At 34.3% G+C, this 27,302-nt stretch overlaps 1 protein-coding gene across 1 annotated transcript in view; it reads right to left on the bottom strand.

The window, feature by feature from the left end:
* Positions 1-27,302, bottom strand: part of LOC140432803 (facilitated trehalose transporter Tret1-like) — a 46,367-nt gene that overhangs the window by 2,305 nt on the left and 16,760 nt on the right. Inside the window, exons 4-9 of the mRNA XM_072520921.1 lie at positions 22,235-22,370; positions 18,886-19,071; positions 14,280-14,378; positions 10,788-10,990; positions 5,805-6,024; positions 1,463-1,645 (exon numbers count right to left, since the gene is read on the bottom strand). Of these exons, the coding sequence (XP_072377022.1) occupies positions 1,463-1,645; positions 5,805-6,024; positions 10,788-10,990; positions 14,280-14,378; positions 18,886-19,071; positions 22,235-22,370 (1,027 nt within the window). The remainder of the gene's footprint in view (positions 1-1,462; positions 1,646-5,804; positions 6,025-10,787; positions 10,991-14,279; positions 14,379-18,885; positions 19,072-22,234; positions 22,371-27,302) is intronic.

Below are 27,302 nucleotides of genomic sequence, written 5' to 3'. Positions count from 1 at the left end.
GACATAATTAAAAAATTAGTAAAGTATCATTAAGTAATGTCAAGAATTAGGAAGAATTTATTCTAGAACTTTGAAGGAATTTATTAAAATTTATAAGAAGACACTATAAATAAACAACTGGAACAATAAGTAGGATTTCGTGCAAGTATTTTTTCTATAAATAATATTTTTAAACAAAAAATTGCATTTAAAAAAGGGTCCAGCGGAATAGAGAAACACATATAACTTTAATGTATCTTTATTATTAGATAGAGCTACTCATTAAATACACGACAGGATTGAGCCAGGGTAATGTCTTTCTCTTACTCTCTTTAAGAAATATTTAGACAGATTTCTAGAGAGGCATATTTTCATATTTTTCCACATCTTCCAGTTTGCTGCCATTTCTTTCATTTAAGAAATTAAATCTAAATATGATTAAAACAATATTCGAAAGAAACTTTATCTTCCAACCCCATACTTTTCATCTGTTTTCTCGATATTTTCATATTGAAATTCTTGCACACGGTTTGAAAAAAACGATATGGTTTGTAGATGACTCTTTTTAAATTACTTTTAGTGATGTTTTCAAAAATGTTACACTTACTTCATGGGAAAAACTATTCCCGTTAATTTTTTTCAAACAGATTTGAACAAAATAACTAGTAATAAGATTAAGAAAATGTACTCATCCATACATCTGTGGACATCTAGAAAAAAATATGAAAGACCGCGAAGTATCCTAAATTCAACGATGATAATCTTTTAAGTTTTTAAAACAATTCAAGTCTTTACTTGTTACAGTTGAAATAAAATTACACTATATCAAGAGGGAATCAAATCAGTGACAAAAGTGTTCACTGGCTTGTTGGCAAACAGTTATTTACAATGTGTACGATATTTATAATTGGACCAATATAACTGGGCTAATTATTCTTCTTCTTTTGGCATCATAACCCTGGATGGGTCTTTGCCTGTCTGGCTATGTCCTTCCATTCAGATCTCTCTTGTGCCCTTCTTCTCCATTGTCTTATGTTCATTGTTTTCAGGTCGTCTTCCACGTCATCCAACCATCTCGTTCTGGGCCTTCCTTTTTTTCGCCTTCGTATGGGCTTCCATTGTAACATTTTCTTTGTAACTGGGCTAATTAGACATCTCAAAATGCAATGAAGAGACAACTCTTAATAAAATTGTAGAGTCGGTCAAAACCCACCCTGTGTTATAATGCTACATGATGATGATGATGATAATAATGCTGATGATGATGACAGGATTGATATTATATTGGCCTTAATGATCATTGCCTTATCTTTTTAAAATATTTTTTCTGGATATACCTAAAAGCAACCACACTATATCAATGCACTATGTCTTATCTTATAACAAGGTCATACAAGATGTTTTGTACCGCTACAATTTAAAGACCTCCACAGAATTGAAATAACAGATTATTAAAATATATTTACTACATAATTATACTAACCTTCTTTAATCCACAAGGTGTATTGTCCAGAAATGTACATAAAAAGAGCCATTCCGGCACAGCTAGATATTAAAGCTGTTCTCCTGCTTAAATATTTTAGCAAAACGACATTAGAACTGGCCATGATAAATCGAACTACACCAATCAACGCAGATACAAAATAGGCATTTAAATCTGTTCCTGCTTCCTGAATAAAAATAAGAGTTTAAAAATTAAAATATATAGTTTTTAAATTATACTGGAGTCGGCATAAGTAAGGCAACGACCTAGAAAAATCGGCATAAATCTGGCATCGCTCATAAGTGTGGTAACGCTGTCGAATAAGATTAAAACGAAGCATATTCGTATTTCAGACAGTTGTGTCAGTATCATGATAGCACGTGGTCGTCGAAAAGACGCGTTTTCAGAATAAATATCTGATACAAATTCACTCTTGAAGCAATAATTTTTTGTTACGTCCGTATCTTCGTACAAATCCGGATTACGAAACTATGTTTACCAAATTTTAACAAAAATTTCCAAACTAAACGCTACCAAATCGTTCAATAGTGTGGAAGATGTACCAGAAATTCTTAAAAACGGGCTCTGTTGCCGACGCGCAGCTTTTTGGACGACCAGTATCTGTAACAACTAACGAAAATATGGAAACAGTGGCGCTGGCGTTTGTTGAGTAGCTTTACCAATGCTCGAATGCTCAAACGTATGCACTATTGCGAGGGGTATCTCGGATGCATTCAGGATGATCCGCAATTTTAGCGTTCCATTTTGCGGTCGGATGAAGCAACCTTCAAGCTAAACGGTACGGTCAATCGGAGTAACTGCAAGTACTGGAACAACCAGAATCCCCACGTCTTCATTGAAGAAGAAATAAGCTTGCTCGGGGTGTATGTGTGAGCTGGTATCCATGTGGGAGGTCTCGTGAGTCTATACTTTTTTGAGAGTAATGTGACATGCCAAAGTTATTTGGAAATACTCAAAAATTTACGTGGGCAAATGGACAACGATCCAACACTCGCGAACATCCATCATTTCATGCAGAATAGAGCTTCGTTGCATTACGCGGCATCTGTGCGGGAGTACCTTAATGTTTATTTTGGAGAATGGACAGGGAGACCAGGAATCGTTGAGCTTACCGCACGGTCATGTGACCTGACATCCTGTGATTTCTTCATCTGGAACCTTCTTAAGGACGCGTTTTTGCAAGAGGTCCACGTTGCCTTCCCGACCTCCAAACCTCCAATTAAAGAAGAATTTTAAAAACCTTCGCGGCCTGCTTGACGTTCTTCGCCGGACCTGCCTGTCCATTATGAAACGTTACAGTAAATACATTGATTAAGATGGGCATCAATGTGAACACTTACAGTAACTCTTTTTTATATCTTTTTCGTAATTTCTTTAAATAATATTTTGACGCAGCATTTTTTCTCTTAATGCAAATTTGTTGCCTGACCTATGCCGTTCCCTGTATTATTAATACTAATATTATTGAAAATAATATTATTTACACATAAACTAAAGAAATAAGAAAGGCGCACAAACCATATAAGGGGAAAAAATGCGGATCTGCATAGTTAAACCTGAGTATTTTGAGCAAGTAAGACTCAAACCTTAAACTCAAAAGTACAAATACCGATATGGATATTAAGTTCAACAAACCATCCCACATATTCCCAGAGGCTGCCAGAGATTTTTAGACCTGGCTGTATAGAACAGCATAGCTTAGTTTAAAAGATTCTATTCTTAAGCTTCCCAACAAATTGGGGTTTCGTCAAACCAGCTGTCCCCCTTATTATTTATAAATAACTTCCTGATATTATGCATGAAAATAATAACTACAAATGTTATTGTCGACGAACTGTACTAATAGACCAACCAGTGCTACATATACTATTGAATAAGCTACCTAAAACTAGACAATCAATATTTATTAATGAGACAGTACTTAACAACCATAATCTACGTTTTAAAAACAACCATAAAATCGATAAGTACAAAGATCTTAAAATATAAATACGTAGATAATGAAGAATGGAAAATATTTAGACGATACCTATTATCAGCTCTACTACTAGTGGCATTGGTCACCTTAGGTTGAATCACGCACCAAGAGTTCCTCAAGAGCTTTTCAGGGTTTCTGGTTTTCTAGGAAAAGTGAACTTCCTCCTTAGAAAAAGTGAAAGCATTATTATAATCTAATCTAATTTTATCTGGATACTAATATTTACCAAAACAAAGTAACAATAATTTTTACTACAATAGTTACATTATCTTTACTTTCAGAAATGACAATATAAAATATATCCAGAAGAAAATTAAAGAAAATGTAATGTATAGTGAAAAAGAGCTACTGAACTGAGAATAGTAGATACTAATGCCAAAAATATGTCAAATTATGAAGTAAAGTTAGAAATTAGAACAGAAAAAAAAGAATTGTAACCAAATATTTATGATAGTATCAGTCCAATAGACCAATAAATAATGAACAACTAACTCTTGGTGGACAGCAAATAGAGAGAGTGACAAAATATAAATATCTGGGAGCTTACATCAACACAGAATTAGATCCAGACCAAGAGATCCGGGTACGAATAGAAATGGCAAGGGCAGCGTTCTTAAAATTCAAGCAATTGTTCTGTGACAAAAACCATTGTACGGGGTAGAAACATGGACACTAAAAGCGCAAATAGTTAAGAAGATTGAAGCCTTTGAACTTTGGATATACCGGAGAATGTTGAGAATTCCATGTACTTTCAGGGTCACCAATGAGGAAGTGCTGAGAAGGATGGGTCGAGACAAAAAATTGTTGAGAACAATAAAAGTACGCAAGACTACATACCTTGGACACATACTGAGAAATAATAAATATAGTCTTCTGCAGGTCATCATGCAGGGTAGAGTCGATGGCAAAAGGGAATAGGTAGAAAGAGGAAGTCATGGCTGCGAAATATTCGAGACTGGACAAACATGACTGTAGACGAATTATTCCACGTTGCAAAAGACAGAGAAGCTTTTAAAAATGTGGTCGCCAACCTTCGTTAATGGGGACGGCATAGGAAGAAGAAGAACCAAATACATCTGCTAAAGGCTTGACATATAAAGAATAATTTATTCTTTTTCTCCGAAAAAGGTGCTTCTATTCATGTTTGTCACTAACATTCCTCATCTCAATATAAAACTTGTAAAAAATATTTCATTTTTACGACCACAACTAGTCATAAAATGTTTATTTCTAGTGTCTAAACCGCTTGCAAATTCATTAGAAAAACAGGTATGGGTGTCTATCAAGAAGTGGGTCAGGAAGGTTTATTTGTTTTCGGAACTCGTAAAAAACTTATTTTGGAATTAAAAACCACTGTTTGGAACGTTAAAGTTCATTACAACTGCTAAAAATGTTAATATTGGCGGTTTTTCCCTCCAATAAATTATTGGACTGAAGCGGCATTGGATGATTCCGTTCTCGGTTTATTGTGGGACAGTTTATCCCAGAATTTCGGCATTGTATAATCGTATCGCATCTCGGGCACTTCTCTCGAGAAAACTCACAGTGTAATTTCAATCATTTCGCAAGTTGTAGTACGTAAAATTCTTTTCGTATATAGCAGATAAGTAGGAACAAAATTTATTTGAGCTAAGTACGTCTTTGTAACAGTATTTTTGTAATAGTGCAACATAAAATAAAGTGCTTTTAAAGTCATCAAACATTTCTTATCACCACTGGACTTAGAAATTGTTTTCGACGGAGGATTATATAATCCAAGTCTTCATATTTTGCCAGTTCCAAACTCCGGGCTCTTTACTTATGTTGTAGAAAAGGAAACAGTTCACAACAACATCAACAGCAGTACACCGAACAGCTATGAAAGGCGCAAAACTGTTAAAAATCAAACAAACTATGAAATAAGACGATACTTTAGGGGTAGCAATAAAATTACCCAAAATTTTCCGACGAGAACTCTTAAACATAGTAAGGAACTCTTCAAATCCAGCAAAACCAATCTACAGAAAGAATTCACCATCCTATTTAAAACAATTATAATTTATAGAATACCAGATTAACGGAGAGTAAACATATCAGTACCAAGACAAAAAAGAGAAAAAGAAAAAAATGCAATAACTTCTGATATATACAAATCTCCTCAGCTTAGTATTTAAAGTTAAAACTCAACATCTTAAAAAGAGCTTTGAGGAAGGATAAGCCCAATAATTAGGTATGATCTAGTTCTATTAAAAGAAGAATAATAAGAAAAACAAGAAAAAAGTAAACTAAAAATGTCTTAAGAGTAATACTGTTTTAAAAAATGTTACAAAATATGTAAAATATTATTAAACAATCAATAAATACTTGCCTTTATAAAAGTAATCGAGTAAAACATTGTGATGTATATTCCTGAAAAGTGTTGACAGAAAAATAAAGGACACATTATGATAAGTGGTTTGTATCCCGTTGGTTTCAGGAATTCCTGTAAAATATCCTTAAAACTTCCTTTGTTTTTGCTTTTAGCTTCTGCTTCTTCGTGCTGTTTTTTGAGCACTTTGAATTGAATTTCGGCAAACGTTTCATTCTGAAAAGTAAAAATGTTTATTTATAATACTTGTAAAGAAGAAGGGAGAATTCTTTTTATTTTTCTTTAATTTACGTAATTTTAGGTTTAATAGTTTGTTCCGCCACTGTCAAAATACTTCTTCTTCTTCTTCAAAAGTCTTCTTTTTCTAGTTAATAGCTTTAGGTTATAATTTCTTCTTTTAAGGTGGAGCATTTGACAGTGTATCATATCTTGTAACTATTAATTTTTATTACTACCATAAGAAACGTCATTTTAATATTAGTTAAATTCATTAAATGTTTTTTCTTTTTGAGTTTTATTAAAGAAACTTTGCTGACTAAAGAAACAAAAATGATTACACACTTATAAATAAAAACGGAAGTGTGTAAGAATTTCTGTAGTACGATACGTATAGGGTTAGTAATAAGCATAGAAATATAATACAAATAGACTGAGCGCTTCAATCGAGACTAGTTCCTCCAGTGCGACAGAGAAAACTGACGCAAAGCAGTCCCTGCATCTCTTTTTGATAGTCCGGGTTTATTGACCACGTGACCTTCCCATTGGTCGTTTAAGTCATGTTGTCGATAAACTCGGTCCATTAAAAAAAATGCAGGGACTGTTTTGCGTCATTTTTCTGTGTTGGACTGTGGGAATGGGCCGGTATTGCAGCCCTTAGTCTATTTGTATTATATATCTATGGTAATAAGTATTGGGACATGGATTATGGTCAGGTTTTTTTTTCTTCTTTGAGTACCGTGCTATAATTAGGCGTGAGTAGCTTCCATGACTGTTTGCCGATGATATTCTCGATTTTGAGCGGCATGTAATAATTTATTTGCTGATAAGCCATTGGCAATCCACTGATGAAGGTTCCGGATCCATGAATATTTCTTCCTACTAATTCTTTCTATTCGCTCGATCTTTCCGTTGCGTATTAACTGCAGTATCCAGTATCCGCTACCTGTCATGATATGTCCCAGATATTCAGTTTTCTCTTTTTTATCATTTTCGCCTTGACCTATTTTTATAGATTTCTATGTTTAACCGTTATGTCAATACCCAAGTACCTGATACGGGAGTCTATACCCGTGCTACCCAGGTACCCGGCAATGTTTCGGTAAACTTCGCTTGTACATTCCGAAAATAACAGACAATTGGGATTTTTCTTTGTTTGCTATCAGTGTTTATTTAACTGTGCTTGCAAGTTGTTAATATTTTTGTGACTATATGCGTGTTTTATGTTGTAATTACTTGTAATAATGGCAAGAAGAGAAGTGAGTGTTAGCGAATTTAGAAGGTAAGTTATTACTGTTTATTTTTACAATGTTTTATACATAGATCATTCAATTTTAGAATGACGTATGAAAAGCAACAGAAGTACTTGCATATATATTGTTATATATATACTTGCAGATATAGATGAGGAAGTAGACAAAAATATCGAAAACCAGGAATCAGATGAGGACTATGTCTCGCAAAGCAAACCGGATGGAGATGAAGCTTCTGACGTAGAGGACGTTTTTACTGATATCAATAATAAGATTGAAATCGATACCGACGGCGACGATAGTAGTGATGAAGATTTTGACGATTTTCAAGAAAGTTCTTCCCAAAGTGATGTTCTGGTTGCAAAAGATAAAACGATTTGGCAACGAAAACCGTTTACTGCACTGTTTTTTGAAACGTAACCTTTTGCGTGAAAAAACGGGCCCGGTACGTTCTACTAAAACTCTTTCGATTAGAGATACATTCAAATGTGTTTTTAGTGACGTAATGTGTGACATAATTATACGTGAAACCAATCGAAAAGCTAATAGCGTTTGTGAAAAGTATAATGTTGAAAACCCCGACAAACCTCGAAATGTTTGGAAGTCACTCACAACAGAAGAATTTGATGCATACTTAGGTATTCTTATTACAGCAGGAGTACGGCATTCAAATTCAGAGCACTCGAAAGATTTATGGAAAACAGACTCTCATCCTTTGTACCGAGCAAGTATGGGCATAAATCGCTTTTGGAGCATCAGCAGATTCTTACGTTTTGACAATGACAAAACACGTGCAGAACGTTTGCAAAATGATAAAGCTGCAGCTATTACAGTTATATTCCATCTTCTCAATGATAATTTACGTCGTAACTATGTACCGTCGGATTCTCTTACTGTGGATGAACAGTTATTTCCTTTTAGAGGTAGGACACGTTTCACGCAATATATGCCAGCAAAACCTGCCAAGTATGGCATCAAGGTTTGGTGGGTTTGTGGCGCCAATAATTCGTATCCACTTACTGGACAAATTTATACTGGAAAAAATTCGACTGGACGTGAAACTAATCAAGAACACGTAGTAAAAGATTTGTGTTACCGATACAAAAATTCTGGACGAAACATAACAATGGATAATTTTTTCACAACTCTTCCACTAGCCCGTCTCCTGTTGTCTTGGAATTTATCATTAGTTGGTACTTTGAAAAGAAACAAACCATATATTCCACAAGAAATGCTGCCTTCGCCAGAGCGTGAGCCTGAATCGTCATTACACGGATTCAGTGCAGATCGTGTTACTATTTGTTCATATGTACCAAAAAAGAAAAAAAGCGTTATCTTGCTGTCAACAATGCATGACAACGATAATGTAAGTGGCCCAAAAAATAAACCTGAAATAATTCAGTTCTATAATACAACTAAAGGAGGCGTAGACAACATGGACAAAATGGTTTCTCATTCTTCCACTAAACGCAGAACTTTGCGTTGGCCAGTAGCCTTCTTTTACAATATCCTAGACGTAGCTTGCCTAGCAACCTATATAATTTATACAAAGAATAATCCACAGAGTTCTACTGAAACCAGTAAGCGTAGAATTTTTCTACAAGACTTAGGGACATAACTTGTGATGCCTGCAATTTCTGCTAGATCTATAGTACCAAATGTATACCGAAATTTTTCATCAAGGCCAGGAATTGAGTGTATGTTAGGAAAACCTCTACCTACAGATTCAAGTAATATTGCAGAGTCATTACCACTTCGAGATTCCACTGGACGCCTCAAAATTGTTGGAAACTGCTACATTTGTATGTCTTTAGCGAAAAAGCGGCTAAGAAAGACACGAAAATCATGTAATGTTTGTAATCGTCCACTATGTAACGAACACTCAGTAAATATAAGTAAGTGTGGACAATGTGTTTAAAACGTAACTTTTATTTACGTTTCCATATCACTTTTATTATAAAAAAAAACTAGACAGAGCTCCATAATTTACTAAACATTAGTGTTACCCGGGTGCCACGGGTGTGGACGTAATGGTGTAAAAACTTTGACAGGTAACTTTAATATATTATATGCATTTTTTTCTTTGGTTTTTATTATAAATCTCTTCGTTCTAAATAATTTTAGGAATAACTAGAAGCTCGAATAAAAATATTTATACTATCGTCAATGATTCAGATAAAACAATTACCAAGGATACCCAGGTACCTGGGTATAGACACAAAGGTTAAGATGTGTTGAACACTCGATATTTTAATCATTATGGTCATTATGGCATGATGGCTAAAGTACGTTGTAAAAACTGGTCTATGACGGGATTATGAGCCAGTAATCCGGGAGGGTGTAACCCTACCAGCATTAGGGACAAGAACCTTACCTTCGTTGCGCAGTATATAAGGCCAAGTGGATAAAAATACATGTGCTGAAGTTAGCTGCGAGTAAAACCGAGACAATAGTCCTCAAGAAACTACAAAAAAGGAACGAAATATTATTAAAATATAAAAAACTTGGTTTGGCTCTAAAAAATGTGTGAGATATATGAGTCATGCCTAACATCAAGCGCACAAATTCAAGAAGAGGACGACCTTTCATAGTATTGTAAAATCGATTCTCCTATACATGGCACTGGTCTGAGATACAGCGGTCCTAAAAAATTGGAAGACACCTCGCCAAAAAAAGAAGAGTCTGTTGAAGGTGGCATGTACATACAAAACAGTATCTGTCCAGGATTTGTGAGTCATGTCCACCGATGCATGTGTTAGTGTAAATAGAAAGAATATACGAGAAAAAAATAAACATAGCAAGGCAATGATAAAAAATAGGTGAGAGAAAGTACCTATATATTGTGCCGAGAGGAAGAAGTTGCTAATTCTCAATCTCAGAAGATGGACATACTGCGGGCAACGACGTTTAGATTACTTAGGGACGCAGATGCTCATAAAACATGATGTTTTCAGAGAATAACTACTTTAAAAAATTTGGAATGGTAGAAAATGACAAATGTTTGAACCGACGTTTAAGAGTACTAATAGGCAAACTTAGGGCATCATATCAAGGAGGTGGAAAAGGTGGAGAAGATGTTAACATGTGCGGGTCTGTGAAGAGAATCCAAGGCGGGTCTGTAGAGAGAAAAGAACAAGTAGAAAGGCGACCATATCGGAGATTAAGTTCTCAGATGAAAATAGAAAGGTAAGAGAGGGTGAAAGGACACAAAATTTAAGGATAAATACGATAAAAAGGAAGGAAAAAATTAAGCAAAGTGGACTACTTGATAATCGTACCTGAATGAAAAGTTAGTCTACAAATTTATCATTACTATGAAATGATTAATAAATTTTAGTTGTATTTGTCAATTTTGTTAAAGTTTAGTTAAAATGTATTTTGTCATAATGTTTACAGAATTAATTTTACGAATAAAGGTTTATTGGTGAATTTTGTCAGTTACTGCAACTGAGGCTTGTGGGGATTTAGTTCAAAAATATATTAAAGCAGTCAGTGCATAGTGTTACCTACTTTTCCTTCGGGCTGTGGTTGCTTTTTATTTAACCATTCCAACGACTTTTTAGCCTCTTTCGTTCGTCCCTTTAATATCAACCACATTGGACTTTCGGGTATAAAGAATACGAATATGACGGGTATTATAATTAATATATTACTAAACCAAGCTACCATTCTCCAAGTTGTATACATTCCTCCCAGATACACAAAAATCATGCCTACAAATAAAAACTGTTTGTTTAGGTAGTTTTTATTAAAAATGGTGATACAGTACGTTAGGTTTTGAATTAGATATACACACTATAAATGGCAACACTGCGTGCCGTCGACTGTCCACGAACTTCCGTTGGCCCTTCGCCAATAATTTGTCATCATACAGTGGGTGGTTATTTAAAGCAATAACAGCGTAGATTTTTAATTTATTTTTGTAAACAACATGTCTGTTTATACGCTTACAGAAAAGCTTTAAATAATAAAATGGTTTTATGGTGGTAATTCTGGATTTATGTTCGGTAAAAGTTGAGGAAAGATATTACCGGGATACACAAATTTGTGCAACAATCGAGGTAGATTCAATACGTTTAAGTAGAAGCGTTGCTAGAGAGTTAGATGTTAGCAATGTTACTGTAACGAAAGTATGAAAAAAGCACGGTTACAAGAGGTTTAAATATGCGAAAACTCAACAGCTTTATCTAGACGACCACTTTCGAAGAATGGAGTTTTTTGAATAACGAAAGCTAATGATAAACCCAATTTTATTAAAAAAATTTTATTTACTAATGAATCTCCTGTTTCGTTAGTAGGGAGACACAATCCTTCCATTACGAGGTATTGGGCGCGGGAAAACTAGCACTGACGTGTTGTTTACCGAACTCAACGTCCTCGAAAAGTTAACGTCTATAATAGGGTCATTTTTGATTAAGGGCAACTTGAATAGTAGAGTATACGTTGATCTGATACAGAATCATGTTCTTCCCGCTAATCCCAATCTTCTTGATGTAAATCTGGAGAATCCATCAAAAAGGCTGTTCAGTTTACAACGCTCGAATAATTAGGGAGTACTTAAACAATACTTTTCCGAATCGAGTTATCAGTGGAACAGGCGATATTAAATGGACTGCACGATCTTCAGATCTTACCCCCATGGACTTCTTTTTTTTTGAGACATTTAAAAAGCATCATCTACGATCATCCTAAGGCTAGAGCCCAAAATTTGGATAAAATAAAAAACCGAATAAGAAAAGTTTCCAATTATGTTACAACAGAAACTCTTGTTGAAAATATCTTCCATTAACAAGTTGGAAGCCTTCGAAATAAGGACCTTGCGAAGAATGTTCCGCATACCATGGACAGATAGGGTGAGAAACGAGGAAGTCCTAAGAAGAGCAAATACTGAGAGAGAATTGCTCAGCTTGATCAAGGCACGAAAGATTGGATACCTGGGCCACATCCTGAGAGGGGAAACATACGCAATCCCTCAACTAATTATCCAAGGAAAAATTGAGGGCAAGAGAGCGAATAGGTCGCAAACAAATGTCGTGGCTGCGAAATGTAAAGAACTGGACAGGCGTAACTAACACTGGCGAACTTTTGCATGCCGCAAAAGACAGACGTCTGACCTTAAGATAATTCGCCAACGCACTATAGGTGCACGGCACCATAAGAAGAAGAAACTCTTACATCTGTCCGCAGAAGTTTTTATGACAGATTGGGATACTGTTGAGCCGCAGAATATCAAATACTTAAATCATTTCTGTATTGTTCATATTATTAAAAACTGATACAAATGCACCGCCTTATAATGGTCAATATTATGTTTTCAAGTTTATGTTATAAGAAATGAACCGAGTATAAATAAGGAAAACAAAAATCGACGGACAGAGATGCGTATCCCTTCCGTTGTTCCGTGTTATTGCTTGTCAAAATGTCAAATTTAACGTGATACTTGGCCGATTTGAAATTAGGTTCCACCCACGATGCGCATTCGACCACAACACAATTCGTCCTTATTATTTCTTGGCCCTTCGATGTGCAAGGTACTTGTATAGTCTGCGACAAAGTTTTTTTATTTTACTTATGTTTAAAGTTACTGTGTGTTGAAGAACTATCGTATTACAATAGACTTGACTTTTTAAATAATTATTGTTAAGTATTTTAAATTATAAAAATGGATTTTCATTCAAAATTAGAAGGCAAAGTCTTGTCTAGACAAACGAGGGAGGTAATAGCAATTGTAATTATTTTTATGTAGAGAGAAGCGATGCAAAATCCGCATGTTAAAGATTTTAAAAAAGTTCAAGAGCGTGCTTCCTTAGCAACGGGAGTAAGTATAGCCACTATAAAACGGATCTCTCGTGAAATGAAAAATATAGAAGAAGGTGCTTCTGCATCATTTTCGACGCCTAACAAAAGAATGAGATCTGCCCCAAAATCCAACTTGGGCGATTTTGACAAAGGTTTACTTCGGCGTATAATAATAAATTATTATCTCACGGAAAAACGAGTTCCTACATTGCGACATATAACAAAAAAAATTAATGAAGGCAAAATTCTTCTAATAATTTTATTTTATCTGACTTATTCATATTGGCAACTCAGTCACTATTTGAGATATATTTTATACGATATATTTCTACAAAATCTCCGTACCAAAATAAAATATTCGGGAAAGTTAATAAAGTTATACAGTTTAGTACCTAAATACCGGATGTTGACAGCCATCCCAACGGGGCTGGTATTATTCTATTGTAAAGAAATAAACAACAGATTAAAATATTTATGACTTACTAAAATGCTAAAATGCCGAAGATCCGAAGAATAAAAGTATAATGACTATTTAAAATGTAACGACAACTCTAGTATAAAAATTAAGTAATAAATGTTTCGTCGGTATGTTCCAGGTATAAGATTAACTACTATTCTTTTATTCTTATACAGTTTACTCTAACGCAAATGTAAAGCTTTCATCTCTACCAATATTCCTCTTATAAAATTATAGAACGAAACATTTATAGAAGTGTTCGAAAAAACTGCCGCTTTAACATGACTGAATGGTCAATATTAATGAGTCAAATAAAATATAATTATTAGAAGAATTGTTTTACCAAGTTACAAAAAGAAAATATTTTGTATTTTGAGAAAAATAACATACAATATAGACATATCATAGAAGTTCCATTAATAAATAAGGTCACTCTCTGTAAACTTGTAGTATGGTGTATACCAAAGAGGCAAAGGGACCGAGCGCATTATGTATCTCTTTTCCTCCGAATGCGTTCTCACTTAATTTTCTAAGCAAGTTTACAAATTTGTCAAGTATCACCTTAAATTTGTCAAGCTGTACTAAATGGTTTTCGTTTTCTCGTTTTCTGTCTAGGAGTCTAAGGCTAAGGTATCGGAGGGGATCGGAGAATTACAATTACCTCGTACTGCCAATGTTGCCGATTTTAGCACTTTATGTAAATATCTAATCCAAAACTTAACGTACTGTATAAAAATCATGCTTACCTAGTGATACGTACGTTGGTGACAGTTGCATAAGCGACATTCTTAATTTTGGATGTGCAATCTCGGTGATATATACAATAGCAGGATTCGTACCCCAGGCTTAAATAAATTATAGATAATAAATTTTAAAGTAATATAAATTGTTAATAATAAAAAAATATAAATAAATTATAGGTACTGAAAATGGGCTTCAATATGATACTATAGATAATGAAAATTCAATTAAATTAATGAATGGACTAATAATTATTTAAAGTTAAACTGAAAAGACTAACTAAGTAAAATTAAAAATCAGAAAATAGTAACAGGATGGATGCAATACAATATAAAGAAAATTCTTCTTCTTCTTCTTGACGAGCTTTACAACCCGGGGTGAGCCTTCGTCACATCCACTACAGCCCTCCATCCACTACGATCTTGCGCTTTAGCACTCTGTTTTCCTCTGATCTTACCATATGGCCTGTCCATCTTATCCGATTAGCTTTTATATATCTGACGATGTTTTCTTTTCCTTCTACACTCCTGACAATGTATCTCTTTGAGGATCAAATATAACTCTGAGAACCTTCCTTTCAAATACCAGCAGATTATCTATTTCTCCCTAATATTCCCTTTTATTATTTAAAAAACAGTGGTTGAAGAGAGGGAGAAATTCGATACTACAAATAATTATTACCAGACAAAGCTTCATCTTATAGCTACTGAAAGAAATTTGTATACGAAACTCTATATTCGTATTATTTACTGTACAATTTCTTTATTTGTTTATTATCGGTATATTGTTTTGCCACGAGGATACTGTTAGATCGAAAGTTTTAGAACAGTCCTAGGATGTGATAATGTTCAGTTAAGGAATGTGGTGAAGGTCCTCTTAAACTAATCTCGTACTAAATCAGCATGTGTTTCAGAAATTGTGGAAAAGATTTTTGAACATAAAAAAAGGAGTTGTTTATTTGGAATTAACCTTATATCAAGAATCCATACGAATTATTAATAAAACTGAAATTTCAACGATAAAAAATTAGGCAATTGCAATTTTCAAGGTATTCTTATTACCTAATATTATTATCTAATCTTAATCTTAAAAGAAGAAATTTTTAATCAATCTTTATTAATTGATTTAACTATTAAAAGATTATATCATATAAATAAGTGGTAATTAAAAATAACTGAAGTGGGCATTTCTATTATTATGTTATCATATCTTATTGGCTAGTAATGATTTTTTTAATTATATTTATTTTTAAAAGCTTAGATTGTTTATGATTTTAGTTAATTAGTAACCTGTATTATAATCAGTATTAATCTTCCTGTGATCAGCCTTTACATTTTCATGTTAAAGTTATAATTCCAGTAAATCCATTACATTATTTTTTTAACTAGTTTGAGCTGAAAAAGAGGAAAACAGACGTATGCTGTCGATGTATATATGTCTAAATGCAAAAAACATGGATAGACCCCACCTGGTCTTTTTTTAAATACACGCTAAGTGGTATTCAAATGGACCCCAGCCTATACTGATGTGATATTATTGGTTATATGACGAAGCGTGATCAGATAGAGTTAGCTGAATACCTAATTGGTCGAAACCTAAACCTTTGCGATACTCTACGGACATGCAAAACATTCATTCCACCAAAGTTCTCACACTCCCCTCAGCGATAAACATTTTCATCCCCTTTCAGTTTTCAATCAGAAGTCATGTTGGTTTTCTATGTCCCCAAAAAAAAACAGTATTAGGTTTTTTATTAAGTGAACATTTTCTCAGATATTGCTGATGTGCTGAAACCAGTTATTATTATAAGACATTTATACAAATTACCATTTGCCAATTATAACAAAACTGAGTTTGGGAGACGTTGGATAAACTTTTTATAGATATTACCTGTATCAATGCGTTTATAATATATACCAAGATGAATCCTACCTGAAATAAAAAGAAGGTATCTCGAGAACTAAAATGTTTGTAACCGTTTTCCGAATATAACCCTGAGCATAATGAAAATGTGTGTGGAATAGAAGCAGAAGAAGGTGTTGTAAATCAACCAATCGCATAAAAAGCACGCAGTTAATTGTGTCCCAGGTCTAAAGATAGCAAAATGGGATCAAAATGTTCTATCCCAAAAAAAAAAAAATACTTGGAGCAAACATTTCCAAAAGAAAATCGTGACAAATGTGAAAAATAAAATTAACTCTGGTAAGTATCTTTGTTTTTAATAGACAAATATAAACATTATACAGCCGGAAAAATGAAAGATTACCCATGAAGGATCATATCAATCACTTATTTTGTATTTGCTGTCTTTTTCTATAAATAACAAATGTTTGTTATGGAAATTGAACAATTCTTCTTCTTCTTTTTATGTACACATGACTTTGTCTGTTTTTCAATGTGCCTTCAGTAAGTCGTTCCATCGTTTACGTGCCACTTACTACTGATCGTCTTCTTACTGGGAAACCGTCTCTTGCCGTCTTTACTACTCTATTTGTTGTCATTCGACTTATTTGGTCATTCCATTGTACTCTTATATTTCTTACCCTTGATGTTTTCCACCTTGCATCTACGTCGTATATCTGTAGCTCTGTCCCATAGTGTCTTACCGTCAATTTTTCAAGTGTTTTCATCTCTGTTATTTCTAACTTCCTTTTTGTCCGCTCTTTGTCAGTTCCTGTTTCTGCCGCGTATGTCATTATTGGTCTGATGGCTATTTGGTAAATTTTGCCTTTCATTTCTTTTCCCATATTTTTATTTCTCTATATTGTTTTATTCAGGCAACCTGCGGCTCTGTTTGCTTTATTCACTTGATCTTTCACTTCAGTTTTGACCTTTTCGTAGCTAGATAATGTGATGCCTAGATATTTAAACTCCATCACTTATTCTATTATCTGACCTTCCAGCTCCAATCTAAATCTTAGTAAATTTGCTGTTACAACCACGCACTTTGTCTTTTTTGGGGAAATTAACATGTTAAATTTTCTGGCGGATATATTAAATTGGTGCAGCATACGTTGCAAATCATCTTCACTTTGAGAGAGTAGTATTGCGTCGTCTACATACCAGATTATTTTAGGTTGTTTTTCTTTCATTTGGTATCATTTTTAGTTCTTACTTTTTTTATCATTTTATTTATAATCAGGTTAAACAATAGAGGACTCAGAGAATCTCCCTGTCTTATCCCATTGCCAGCTTTAATAGGGTCAGTTAATTCTTCTACTTTTACTTTTGTTGTGTTGTTTTGGTAAATATTTTCGATCGTCTTAATTATTCCTAGAGGTGTCTCTGTTGCACACAATAAGTGTTTAACGTCCTTTAATTTGACCTGATCAAAGGCCTTCTTAAGGTCCACCAAACGTAGATATACAGGATTATTATATTCTAATGGTTTCTCTTGCACTTGCCTTATTATAAATATAGCATTGGTGCATGATTTTTCTAACCTAAAACCTTGTTTTTCTTCTGCTAGTGTTATAATTTTACTTAATTTATTTGTTATGTCTTTGTTTAATAATTTTAGTGTTATGTTTAATAAATTAGTTCCATTGTCTCCCTTTTTGAAGAGAGGTATTAGGATGCTTGATCTCCATTCTTGAAGGAGTACTGTTTTATTTTTATTATTTTTTGGATACTTTTAGTAGTTGTTTGGCCAGATCTGATTGCCTATATATACTTCCAACTGGTAATATTTTGGTACGCCCAAGCTAACTCGTGCTTTGTGCCTTGACATATGTCGTAATTTTTAGGCTCCTTATACTGCTTATATATTTCGTCATTGGTGCCTCTTTTTAGTACTTGTCCACTCTTCTTTCCCAAAATGTTTTCTAGCATATTTCGTTCCCATATTTCCAACTGCTCTTTCTCAACTTTATTGAGCATCCGCGTTTTATGAATTTGTAGTAGTTGGTCTTGGTTTGATTTGTTTTCCTGTATAGATCCTAATCGACTTCTGAGACTTCCATATAGCAAAGAGCACATTGGTGACAGAATTTTTAAAAAAATCAGGGAGCTTTTGTTTAGATTAATGTTAGCCCAACCAATTGGAGGATCGAATGGGAGTCAGAAAAATTACTCAAGAAATTTTCAACGCCTACAAAATAAAAAGCAATGGAAGATTTTTATAGCCAGAAAAAACAAAAGCATATTTTGCAATAGAGTTTTTGTGAAGAACAGAATAAATGGATTAATTGTGATACGGCCCAAGATAAAGACACATGATGAAATATATTTGAATGTGCTCCTAAATCATTTTGAACTTATTTCTATTACCTTCTACTGTTTTTTATTATTATCTATTGGCTATTATAAATTAAGAGAATATGTAAGATATTTTATTCTCTTTAAACACTATGATAACGTATCAAAACGTTTTGTTCTGTTACTTTTTACAAAAAAAAAACATTATAAATAGTTAAACGGTTTAGCAATTAAGCTCTTTTAAACTTTATACATGTTTAAGTAATTGTTTTTAAATTACACGTTTAAACAGACCAATATAAAAGTTGTATGCTCTTTATGAGAAGCACGTGTCCTATTACCGTCAAATATTCCATGTCTTGTTTGTAACAAGCTACTTATTTCACGCTTTTACGTCGAAAATAGTTAACTTACATGATGCAATTCCAGTTAATATCCTGCCCATAATAATTATCTTCATGTTAGGAGCCAACGCAAGCGCTACCCAACCCAAAACGCCAGGCACTATTGCAAGTTTTATCGTATTTAGCCGACCGAATTTGTCCATTAACACACCGCTAGCGATTGATGCAAAAGGGGCTATTAGGATGATAATGCTAGCTGAAAAAAAAAGAAAAGAGTTTTAAATGTTAAACGCTTGAAACAAGGTACATTAGATTAGTATTATAAGAAATTATGCCACATTAACAAACATTATACAAATCGTTTAAAACCAACAAATAATGCTGAGAAAATATGCTGTTTATTTGGGGTTTAGTTTCTGTGTTGAAAAAATGTATATGCTTTGACATTTTGTACATATATAGCTACAATTTATGAGTTAAAATCCAATTTTTAAATGAAGAAATAGTTGGAGAATAACAGGTGAGATGTTAAATAGTCAGGATTAAATAATTCTGTTTTTAGCAGCATTGCGAAGCATTTCGTAGCTTTGGATTTCTGTCCATTGTCGAATATTGGGCAGCTATGACATTTTTTTACGTCCCAGACCTCTCCTACCCTCTATCTTCCCTTCGAGTATCAGTTGCTGAAAAATATATCTTTCTCCTCGTAATATGTGTCCCAAGTATGCAGTCTTCTTACTTTTTACATAACTAAAAAGTTCCCTATCCTATAAGCCCGCTCTTCTGAGTACTTCCTCATTTCTGACACTGTATCACATAGCATAAAAAATTCTACAAGCTGCGAATGAGTAGCGTATGTCGTAAAATCTTTGTCTGGCTGTCACACAAGTCTTTAGATAGTACTTAAGTCAATTTGATCATCTGAAAAAGCATTTATCGACATTATCTAATAATTAATGCTGAAGATAAAATATTTACAACTTTTCTTGGTTTGGGATTCGGTTTCTTAGAGAGACACCCAACATCTAACGCACCTTAGCCCTCTGAGTCACGCGAATCTTAGTCACTACCTTTTTTGTGAGTGCTAATGTTTCTGCTTCATAAGTGAGTACAGGTAACACACACAGTCAAAGAGGCATATGGGTAGATCCGTTTTAAATACATAGTTTAATTTACCAAACGCTGCCCAGGCTAATCCTATGCGACGTGGGAGCTCACATGTCTGGTTATCTCTGCCTAACCTAATTTCATGTCCTATGTACTTATACTTGTAGTCTGCACAATATCACTTCCATCAACACCAATATTTCGATGTAGCACTAAATAAGTCATTATTTGCGTCTTGTTCATATTAATCTTTAGTCCGACCTCAAAGGAAGCGTGATTTTTCAAACATTATTATTGCATCATCCATACCATCGGTTATAGGGACGATGTCATCTGGAAATCTTAAATGACTGAGTTTCTCTCCATTTATGTTGATATCATGCTCGTTTAGATGTGCTTTCTTACAAGTATGTTTTGAAAGCATCGTAAATAGCTTTGAAGAGACGGTGTCTCCTTGCCGTACCCCTCGCTGTATACAGAATTTATTTATTTCTTGTTCAGATAGTCCTACGCTAGCTATAGCATTTTCGTAGAAATATTTGATTATGTTAGTGTAGCGATGGTCTATTCGGTATTCTGTTAATGCTTTTAACATTTTCTGATGGCTTATGGTATCAAATGCTTTCCCGTAGTCGACAAATATCAGTGACAATGGTTTGTTGCATTCTGCAGACTTCTATATCAGGTTCTTTATCACTAATATCTATCTATCTATACAAGGATTTTTACAACTGTCGCCTTCCTTCTTTCAGCCAACGTCTCCAGTCCTTTCTGTTCTGCTATTCTCCATCTCTAAGGTCTCGTCTTTCCATGGCCTCGTCCACTTCATCTCTCCATTATCTTCGGGGTCTACCTCTTTTCCTCCTTCCTATTGGGCTCCAATCCGAAATCCTTGCTATCCACCTTGTATGATCTGTTCTTCTCACATGTCCATACCAAATTAAACGTTTTTCTTCGATGTAGCTGAGTATGTCTTGTTCTACTGCCATTCTTCGTTTTATCTCCTCATTTCTGATGCGATCCATTTTTGTCACTCTGTAGCTTCTTCCTCAACGGAGCTGTTTCGAGCCGCAGCGAGCAAGGTCATGATTGCCAATATGATTTCCAACATCCGAAACGGATAGGAACCAGAAGAAGAAGTAGCTTCTTCTCATGAACTCGATTTCAGTTGCTGTGATTTTGGACCTGTTTCGTTTATTTATTACCCAATTCTCTACTCCATAGGTCATTATACTGCGTACCAAGATGTTATAAATTCTCTTCTTTGTATTTCTGGTAATCTGTCTATCCCACAGTACCCCGTTCATTTATTTAATACACGTTCTTGTCTGTGCTAAACTGCTGGTTATCTCTTGCTCGGTGGTTCCATTTTTTGAGAGTATGAATCCTAAATATTTGAATTTCTCAGTGCCGTTAATTTCCCTATTATCGTCCATTTCCAAGTTTCTCAATGGTTCTTGCTCTGTTGTTAAATATTCGGTCTTTTCTAGATTTATTTCCAGTCCATTTTTTGTGTATTCCTTTTCTAATTTTCGGAGCATATAGCACAGATCTTCATCATCTTGAGCCGTTACCACTTGGTCATCTGCAAAGCTTAATGTGTACAAGAAGTTGTCCCGGATGGGTATTCCCATCCCTTCACATTTCCTTTTCCATGGTTTTAATATTGGTTCGAGGAATATCTTGAACAGTGTCGGAGATGTAGAGCATCCCTACAATAAGCCTTTTGTGGTCTTAAATTTGTTGGAGTATTTATTGCCGGTTTTAACTCTTACCTTGTTGTTGTTGTAAAGGTTGTTATCACTAATAAGTGGTACTTAATGCTGTATCTCAATCAAAATCCAGCATGTTCTGTAGGCTGATAGAAGTCTAATTTAGCGTCTTTACTGGTATAAACAATAAGTATTAATAAATTGAACATAAAAAAGCTTTAAAGTTTTTTTTTTAATTGGTCGTAAATAGAAGCAATTTTTGGACATGACAAGATGATACGACCTACACTATACAAATCTTGTGAGAAATTACATTTTGAGTACTTTTCAGATAAGTGGATTGGACGAAGGAGAATAAATTAATGGCCACCAAGTTTACCACATTTAATTCTTCTTGGTATTTTTAGAGAGGTATTCTAGGTTCGAGATTCGAACATAAAAATCGACATTAAATACTTTCATTAAACTTATTTAAAATAACGGGCTAAAAGAAACCTTAGTTGTATCTGATTTTTTAGTTTAAATAGACAATTATTATATAGTACAACACTAGTATATAGGAAACAGTTATTATTTAGTATGTAATGTACATTGTCATACCCATAAATGCATTTTCCGATTTCGTTGCTTTAAAATCGCTACCATCTTCCTCCAATTGTGAAATGAGTACCGCAGAATACGCCATTGATGTTCCATTTCCAACATGAAATGCAGCTGCTGCAAGTGATGCTAGAATCTGAAGTAACAAACAAACGATTAAAAAAAATAGATATAAATATAAAAGCAAACGAAAGCTTTTTTCGCGGAGGCAATCCATTACTGGTTTCTGACTGATTCGCATGCGCAGTTGCGTTTTGAGCGTCCACAGTGTCAAAAATCTGGGATTTGACAGACAGTTTGATGGGCGCAGAGTCTTTCTACCTAATTCATGATCGGTCAAAAACAGGGCCATTGCGTTTGTGGATCAGAGTGTGGATTTTAAGCAGAGCAAGCGATATAAAAAATGTAAATGTCAGTTTTTTTGTTTGTATTCGTCTCACACAAAAAAAACAACAATAATGAAAATTTCTGTACTTAACGACGAAACATGAACATCAAGCAAATCAGTGATTACTGCAGACCATAATCTTGAATTTTTTTAATATTTTGTATGTAGTTGACTTTTATAATTCAACAGATCTAGGACTTAAAACATAGTTTAACTTTTAGTTTTTCATACAGTGTTTGACAGTCTTTTAAAATGCTTTAAAAATTGTTTTTACCCAATACAGTTACTAATAGTTGGCTGTGTTTTTTGATAAATTAGATATTTTGACAATGAATATGTTATTTACCACATTTAGAACGTTAAATCAGGTTTTTTTTGTTAAATATTAATATCTTGCAATAAAATGACAAAAATATATTGAAATTATATTTATACAATCATCTGAGAGACCAAATTGTTCCATTTGTTTTCAAAAATGCATAGACATAATACAAATAGACTGATTGCTTCAATACAGTCGCGTTCCCCAGTACGAAAGAGAAAACTGGCACAAAGCAGTCCCTCCTTCTCTTTCTACTTTGCCAGATTTCTCGACCACGTGACCTAAGTGACCGATGATAAAGTCACGTGGTCGATAAACCCGGCTCATTAGAAAGAGATGCAGCTTTGCGTCAGTTTTCTATCTTGTATTATATGTCTATACAAAAATATGACCTTTCCGGTTAAGGTTAAGGTTAGAAACTTTGGTCTCTTTTGAGGTTAGAAACAGTAAAAAATGTAGTTCGCGGAGAATTTAAAGTTGGAAACTAATAACTAGAAGCGCCAGCGAACATCAATAATCTTTAACTGGTCCGAAATTTGGTGAAAACTAGTCAGGGACTCTTTCTCCGAACAAAATTGAAGAAAAACATGTCCCAATATTTGATTTTCTAAAAGAAACACAAAATAGTGGCTTAAATGATGTAAGATTCAACTTACACCTGATGTATCAACAGAACTTATACTAATATGTAAGTATTCTCAGTTATTTTATTTATTTGATACAAATGACTCATGCAGTCAACATTAGAAGGTAGCAAATCTAACGTAAACACACTCATTTCTATATTATTTTATCTATTTGTTGTCATTATATGATCAACTACTTAACTCCTCTGTACAACTCTAATATTTTTTTGTTTGTCATATCCATATTTGTTTATATACGCTATTTATATTCATCATCATCATTGGTGCTACAGCCCTATAAAAGAGCCTCGACCTTCCCAAGTCTATTACGCCAGTCAGTTCTATCCATTGCCAACTGTTGCCAGTTTGCTGCGCCTATTTGTCTACCATCCTCATCTACACCATCCCTCCATCTGAGTTTTGGTCTACCCCTATTTCTACTTCCCACAGGTTGTGACATAAGGATTATTCTAAGAGGGTTGTTCTGCTGTGATCTTGCCAGATGTCCTGCCCATCTTAGTCTTCCTATTTTTATAAAGGATACTACGTCTTTACCACCAAATATATGTTTATATCTGTGATATATCTCGTAGTTGTACCTCCTTCTCCAAACACCATTTTCACAGATGCCACCAAATATTCTTCTCAGGATCCTTCGTTCAAATATAAGCAGGAGATTTTCATCTGCCTTGGAAATGGTCCATGTCTCCGACCCATATGTCAACACTGGTTGTATAAGGGTTTTGTATATGGTTATTTATTTTTGTTTTTTGGCTTAAGTTTCTGCTTCTCATATGTCTACTCAGTCCAAAATAGCATTTGTTTGCTAGGATTATTCTTCGCTTGATTTCTTACGTCATGACGTTCTCCTTGGTGATCAAGGAGCCTAAGTATGTGAATTTGTCCACCACTTCAAAGGTAGAATTATCAACCGTGAATTGGTGGCCGATGTTTCTGGCTCTATTGTTGGGTGTTGATGCCATTTTCTTAGTTTTATTTTCATTTACTTGCAGGCCCATATTTTTTGCGGCGTTTGACAAGGTGGTATACATTTCTTCTAGCTTGCGTGTTGTGCGTGCAACTAGATCAACATCATCTGCATATGCCAAAATTTGGGATGATTTATTAAAAATGTTTCCTCTGCTGTCTATTTGGGCATCCCTGACCGCCTTTTCCAAAGCTATGTTGAAAAGGAGACACGCCAGCGCATCTCCCTGTCGCAGCCCAACATGCGTTTCAAATGCCTGTGATTGTTCGCCCTGTATTTGGACTTTGCAAACAACTTTACGCATTGTAGCCTTAACCAATCTTATCAGTTTATCGGGGATGTGGAATTCATCCATGACTTCATACAATTTATTTCTCAGGATACTATCATAGGCCGATTTAAAATCTACGAAAAGATGCTATGTGTCGATATTAAATTCATTGGTTTTTTCCAGTATTTGCCTTAGCACAAAGATCTGGTCTGTTGTTGATCGACCAGGCCTAAAACCACTTTGATATTCGCCAAGAAACTCCTCTGAATATTCACTCAGGCGACCATATAAAATACTCGAAAATATTTTGTATGCTGTATTAAGGAGGGTTATTCCCCTATAGTTTCTACATTCTAATTCATCGCCCTTTTTGTGTAGCGGGCAAACGATCCCAATACACCACTCTTCTGGGATTTGTTCCTCATTCCAGGCTCTCAGTATGATTTTATATATATATGATTAGTCAGAGTAGCACCTCCACATAAGTTCCGCGGGTATACCATCACTTCCTGGAGATTTATTATTTTTTAGGTGTTTTATTGCATCCAGTACTTCCTGAATTGATGGCGGCTCCAATGGTGTATTGTTGTTTGCTCCTGGGGGTGGTTGATTTCGATCTTCTACTTCGATAGTAAGCAGTTCTTTATAGTGTTCCACCCACCTTTTCAATACTTCTTCTTTTGTATTGAGTATATGCCCCTCCTTATCCTTACATAGTCCGATCCTTGGTTTAAATTCTTTTCTTGCTTTATTTAGATTTTTATAGAATTTTCTTGTTTGATTTTCCTTTTTTAATGCCTCAAGTTCTTCCAATATTCTATTTTCATAAGTTCGCTTTTTTCTCCGATGGATGTACTTCTCTTCTCTTCTGAGATCTTTATATTTTTGTTCTTTTTCTAGGGTTCTTCTTTGCTACATCTATTTATATTCTAGCCTTAGTTTTTTCAGGGCCTGAAAATGCTGTACCTAAAAGTTTGTAAACAGCGAAACCGGTAGCCCAATCTCTACTTTTTCAATTATTATAAAAACAGATTACAGATTGTGAGTAGAAGACTTATTTCCCATTTTCCCATTTCCGATATTATCATTCATGAAAAGTTTTAGATCAGCTTAGAGATACGCAATTAATTAATGTAACGCTTGAAGCGACCAGCGATTTTCAATGTCAGTTACGCGCGAATTATAAATGTTCTTTTGGAAAACACGTTTTTTTTACACTAGCAAAGACTTTAGTTAAAATTCAAAATATTATTATTCAGACTTCAAATATAAATATACTGTCAGACTAAAAAAAGGTGATTTTACAATGCTTTATTTATAATCGTTACACTTGCTGAATTTGCTGTTTTAGTAAGTTGCAATTGATGTTGCAAGGCTCCGGAATATTCGGTGCTGATATGCGGTGACTTCTTATTGAATTCGCGTGGTCGAATATACTGGATTCTAGCTGTCACTATACTATAACTCGCTCGAAATTAATTTTAAATAAAATTTGTATCAACTCGACGGTAAAAATTCGATATCTTTTGATCAGAATGTCCTACCGACAAAAATCAAAATGCGTTCTTAAGATGAAAAGTAAAGATTTCATATACATTTCTTGTATTTTGCCGCAAATAAAGTCAGTTTTTATAAAGGTTTTAAATAAATAAACGTTGCGGGATTTTTGCCATTTTTTATGATTCTCATGAGATCAATAAAATGTATCACTTTCATTGATCGGTCACTATGTAATTTCTATTGTTAGAGCCTAATCTTGTAGCATTTGAAATTTATTGGAATCCCCTCGTATATGTGTTAATTGAAATCCCCTTATATATGCATTATAATAACGAAGAATTTTTTCAATGTTTCGTAGTTCATATCCTTCAATTTAAAACCCAAATAATCTTTTTCGTTCTTTTTAGGTCGCCGCCGTCGATAATAACTCATTTTATTGTTTTTTTATGTCACAGGCGCAAATTCTTTGATATTTCTTTGTTCAAACCGCCCGATATTGCGTTTTCAAATTAATTTACGTCTTAATTTCCGTTGTGTTTAGTTTATACCCTAAGTACTTTGTTTGTTCTAACTTATGCGAGCCATTTTTAAAGATAATTCGGTCACTTTCGTTGGAGCCGCGGTGAAGAGCGGTGATTTCCAGCGTTATGTCCAAATTCATCCATCGAATTTGTGGTTTTCTGTTTTTGGTCCCTTTTTATGGAAATATGTAGCAGTGAAAAGTAGTTTTGTGGCAGTTAATGCTTCAATTAATGTTTTGAGTGAGGATTGGAAGAATCGTCGTTTCCATCCTCGTTTTGTTTCTCCCTGTTTGTCATTCAAGGCTTTTTGGCAGTTTGGAGATGGATTTGTTCGTGTGTTCGTTACGCAGAGAGTGGAGCCCAGGTTTACCCCCAGTTAGTTGCAGTTATGGTTCCAGAACATTCAAAGTGTGATTTGGTGAATTAAGGTAACTTTTGTTTCAAAATTTAAA

This window comes from Diabrotica undecimpunctata, chromosome 1 (genome assembly GCF_040954645.1).
Source record: "Diabrotica undecimpunctata isolate CICGRU chromosome 1, icDiaUnde3, whole genome shotgun sequence".
Classification (NCBI taxonomy): Eukaryota; Metazoa; Arthropoda; class Insecta; order Coleoptera; family Chrysomelidae; genus Diabrotica; species Diabrotica undecimpunctata.
Note: the sequence above shows the minus strand (reverse complement) of the source record. Positions and strands in the feature narration are given on the sequence as shown.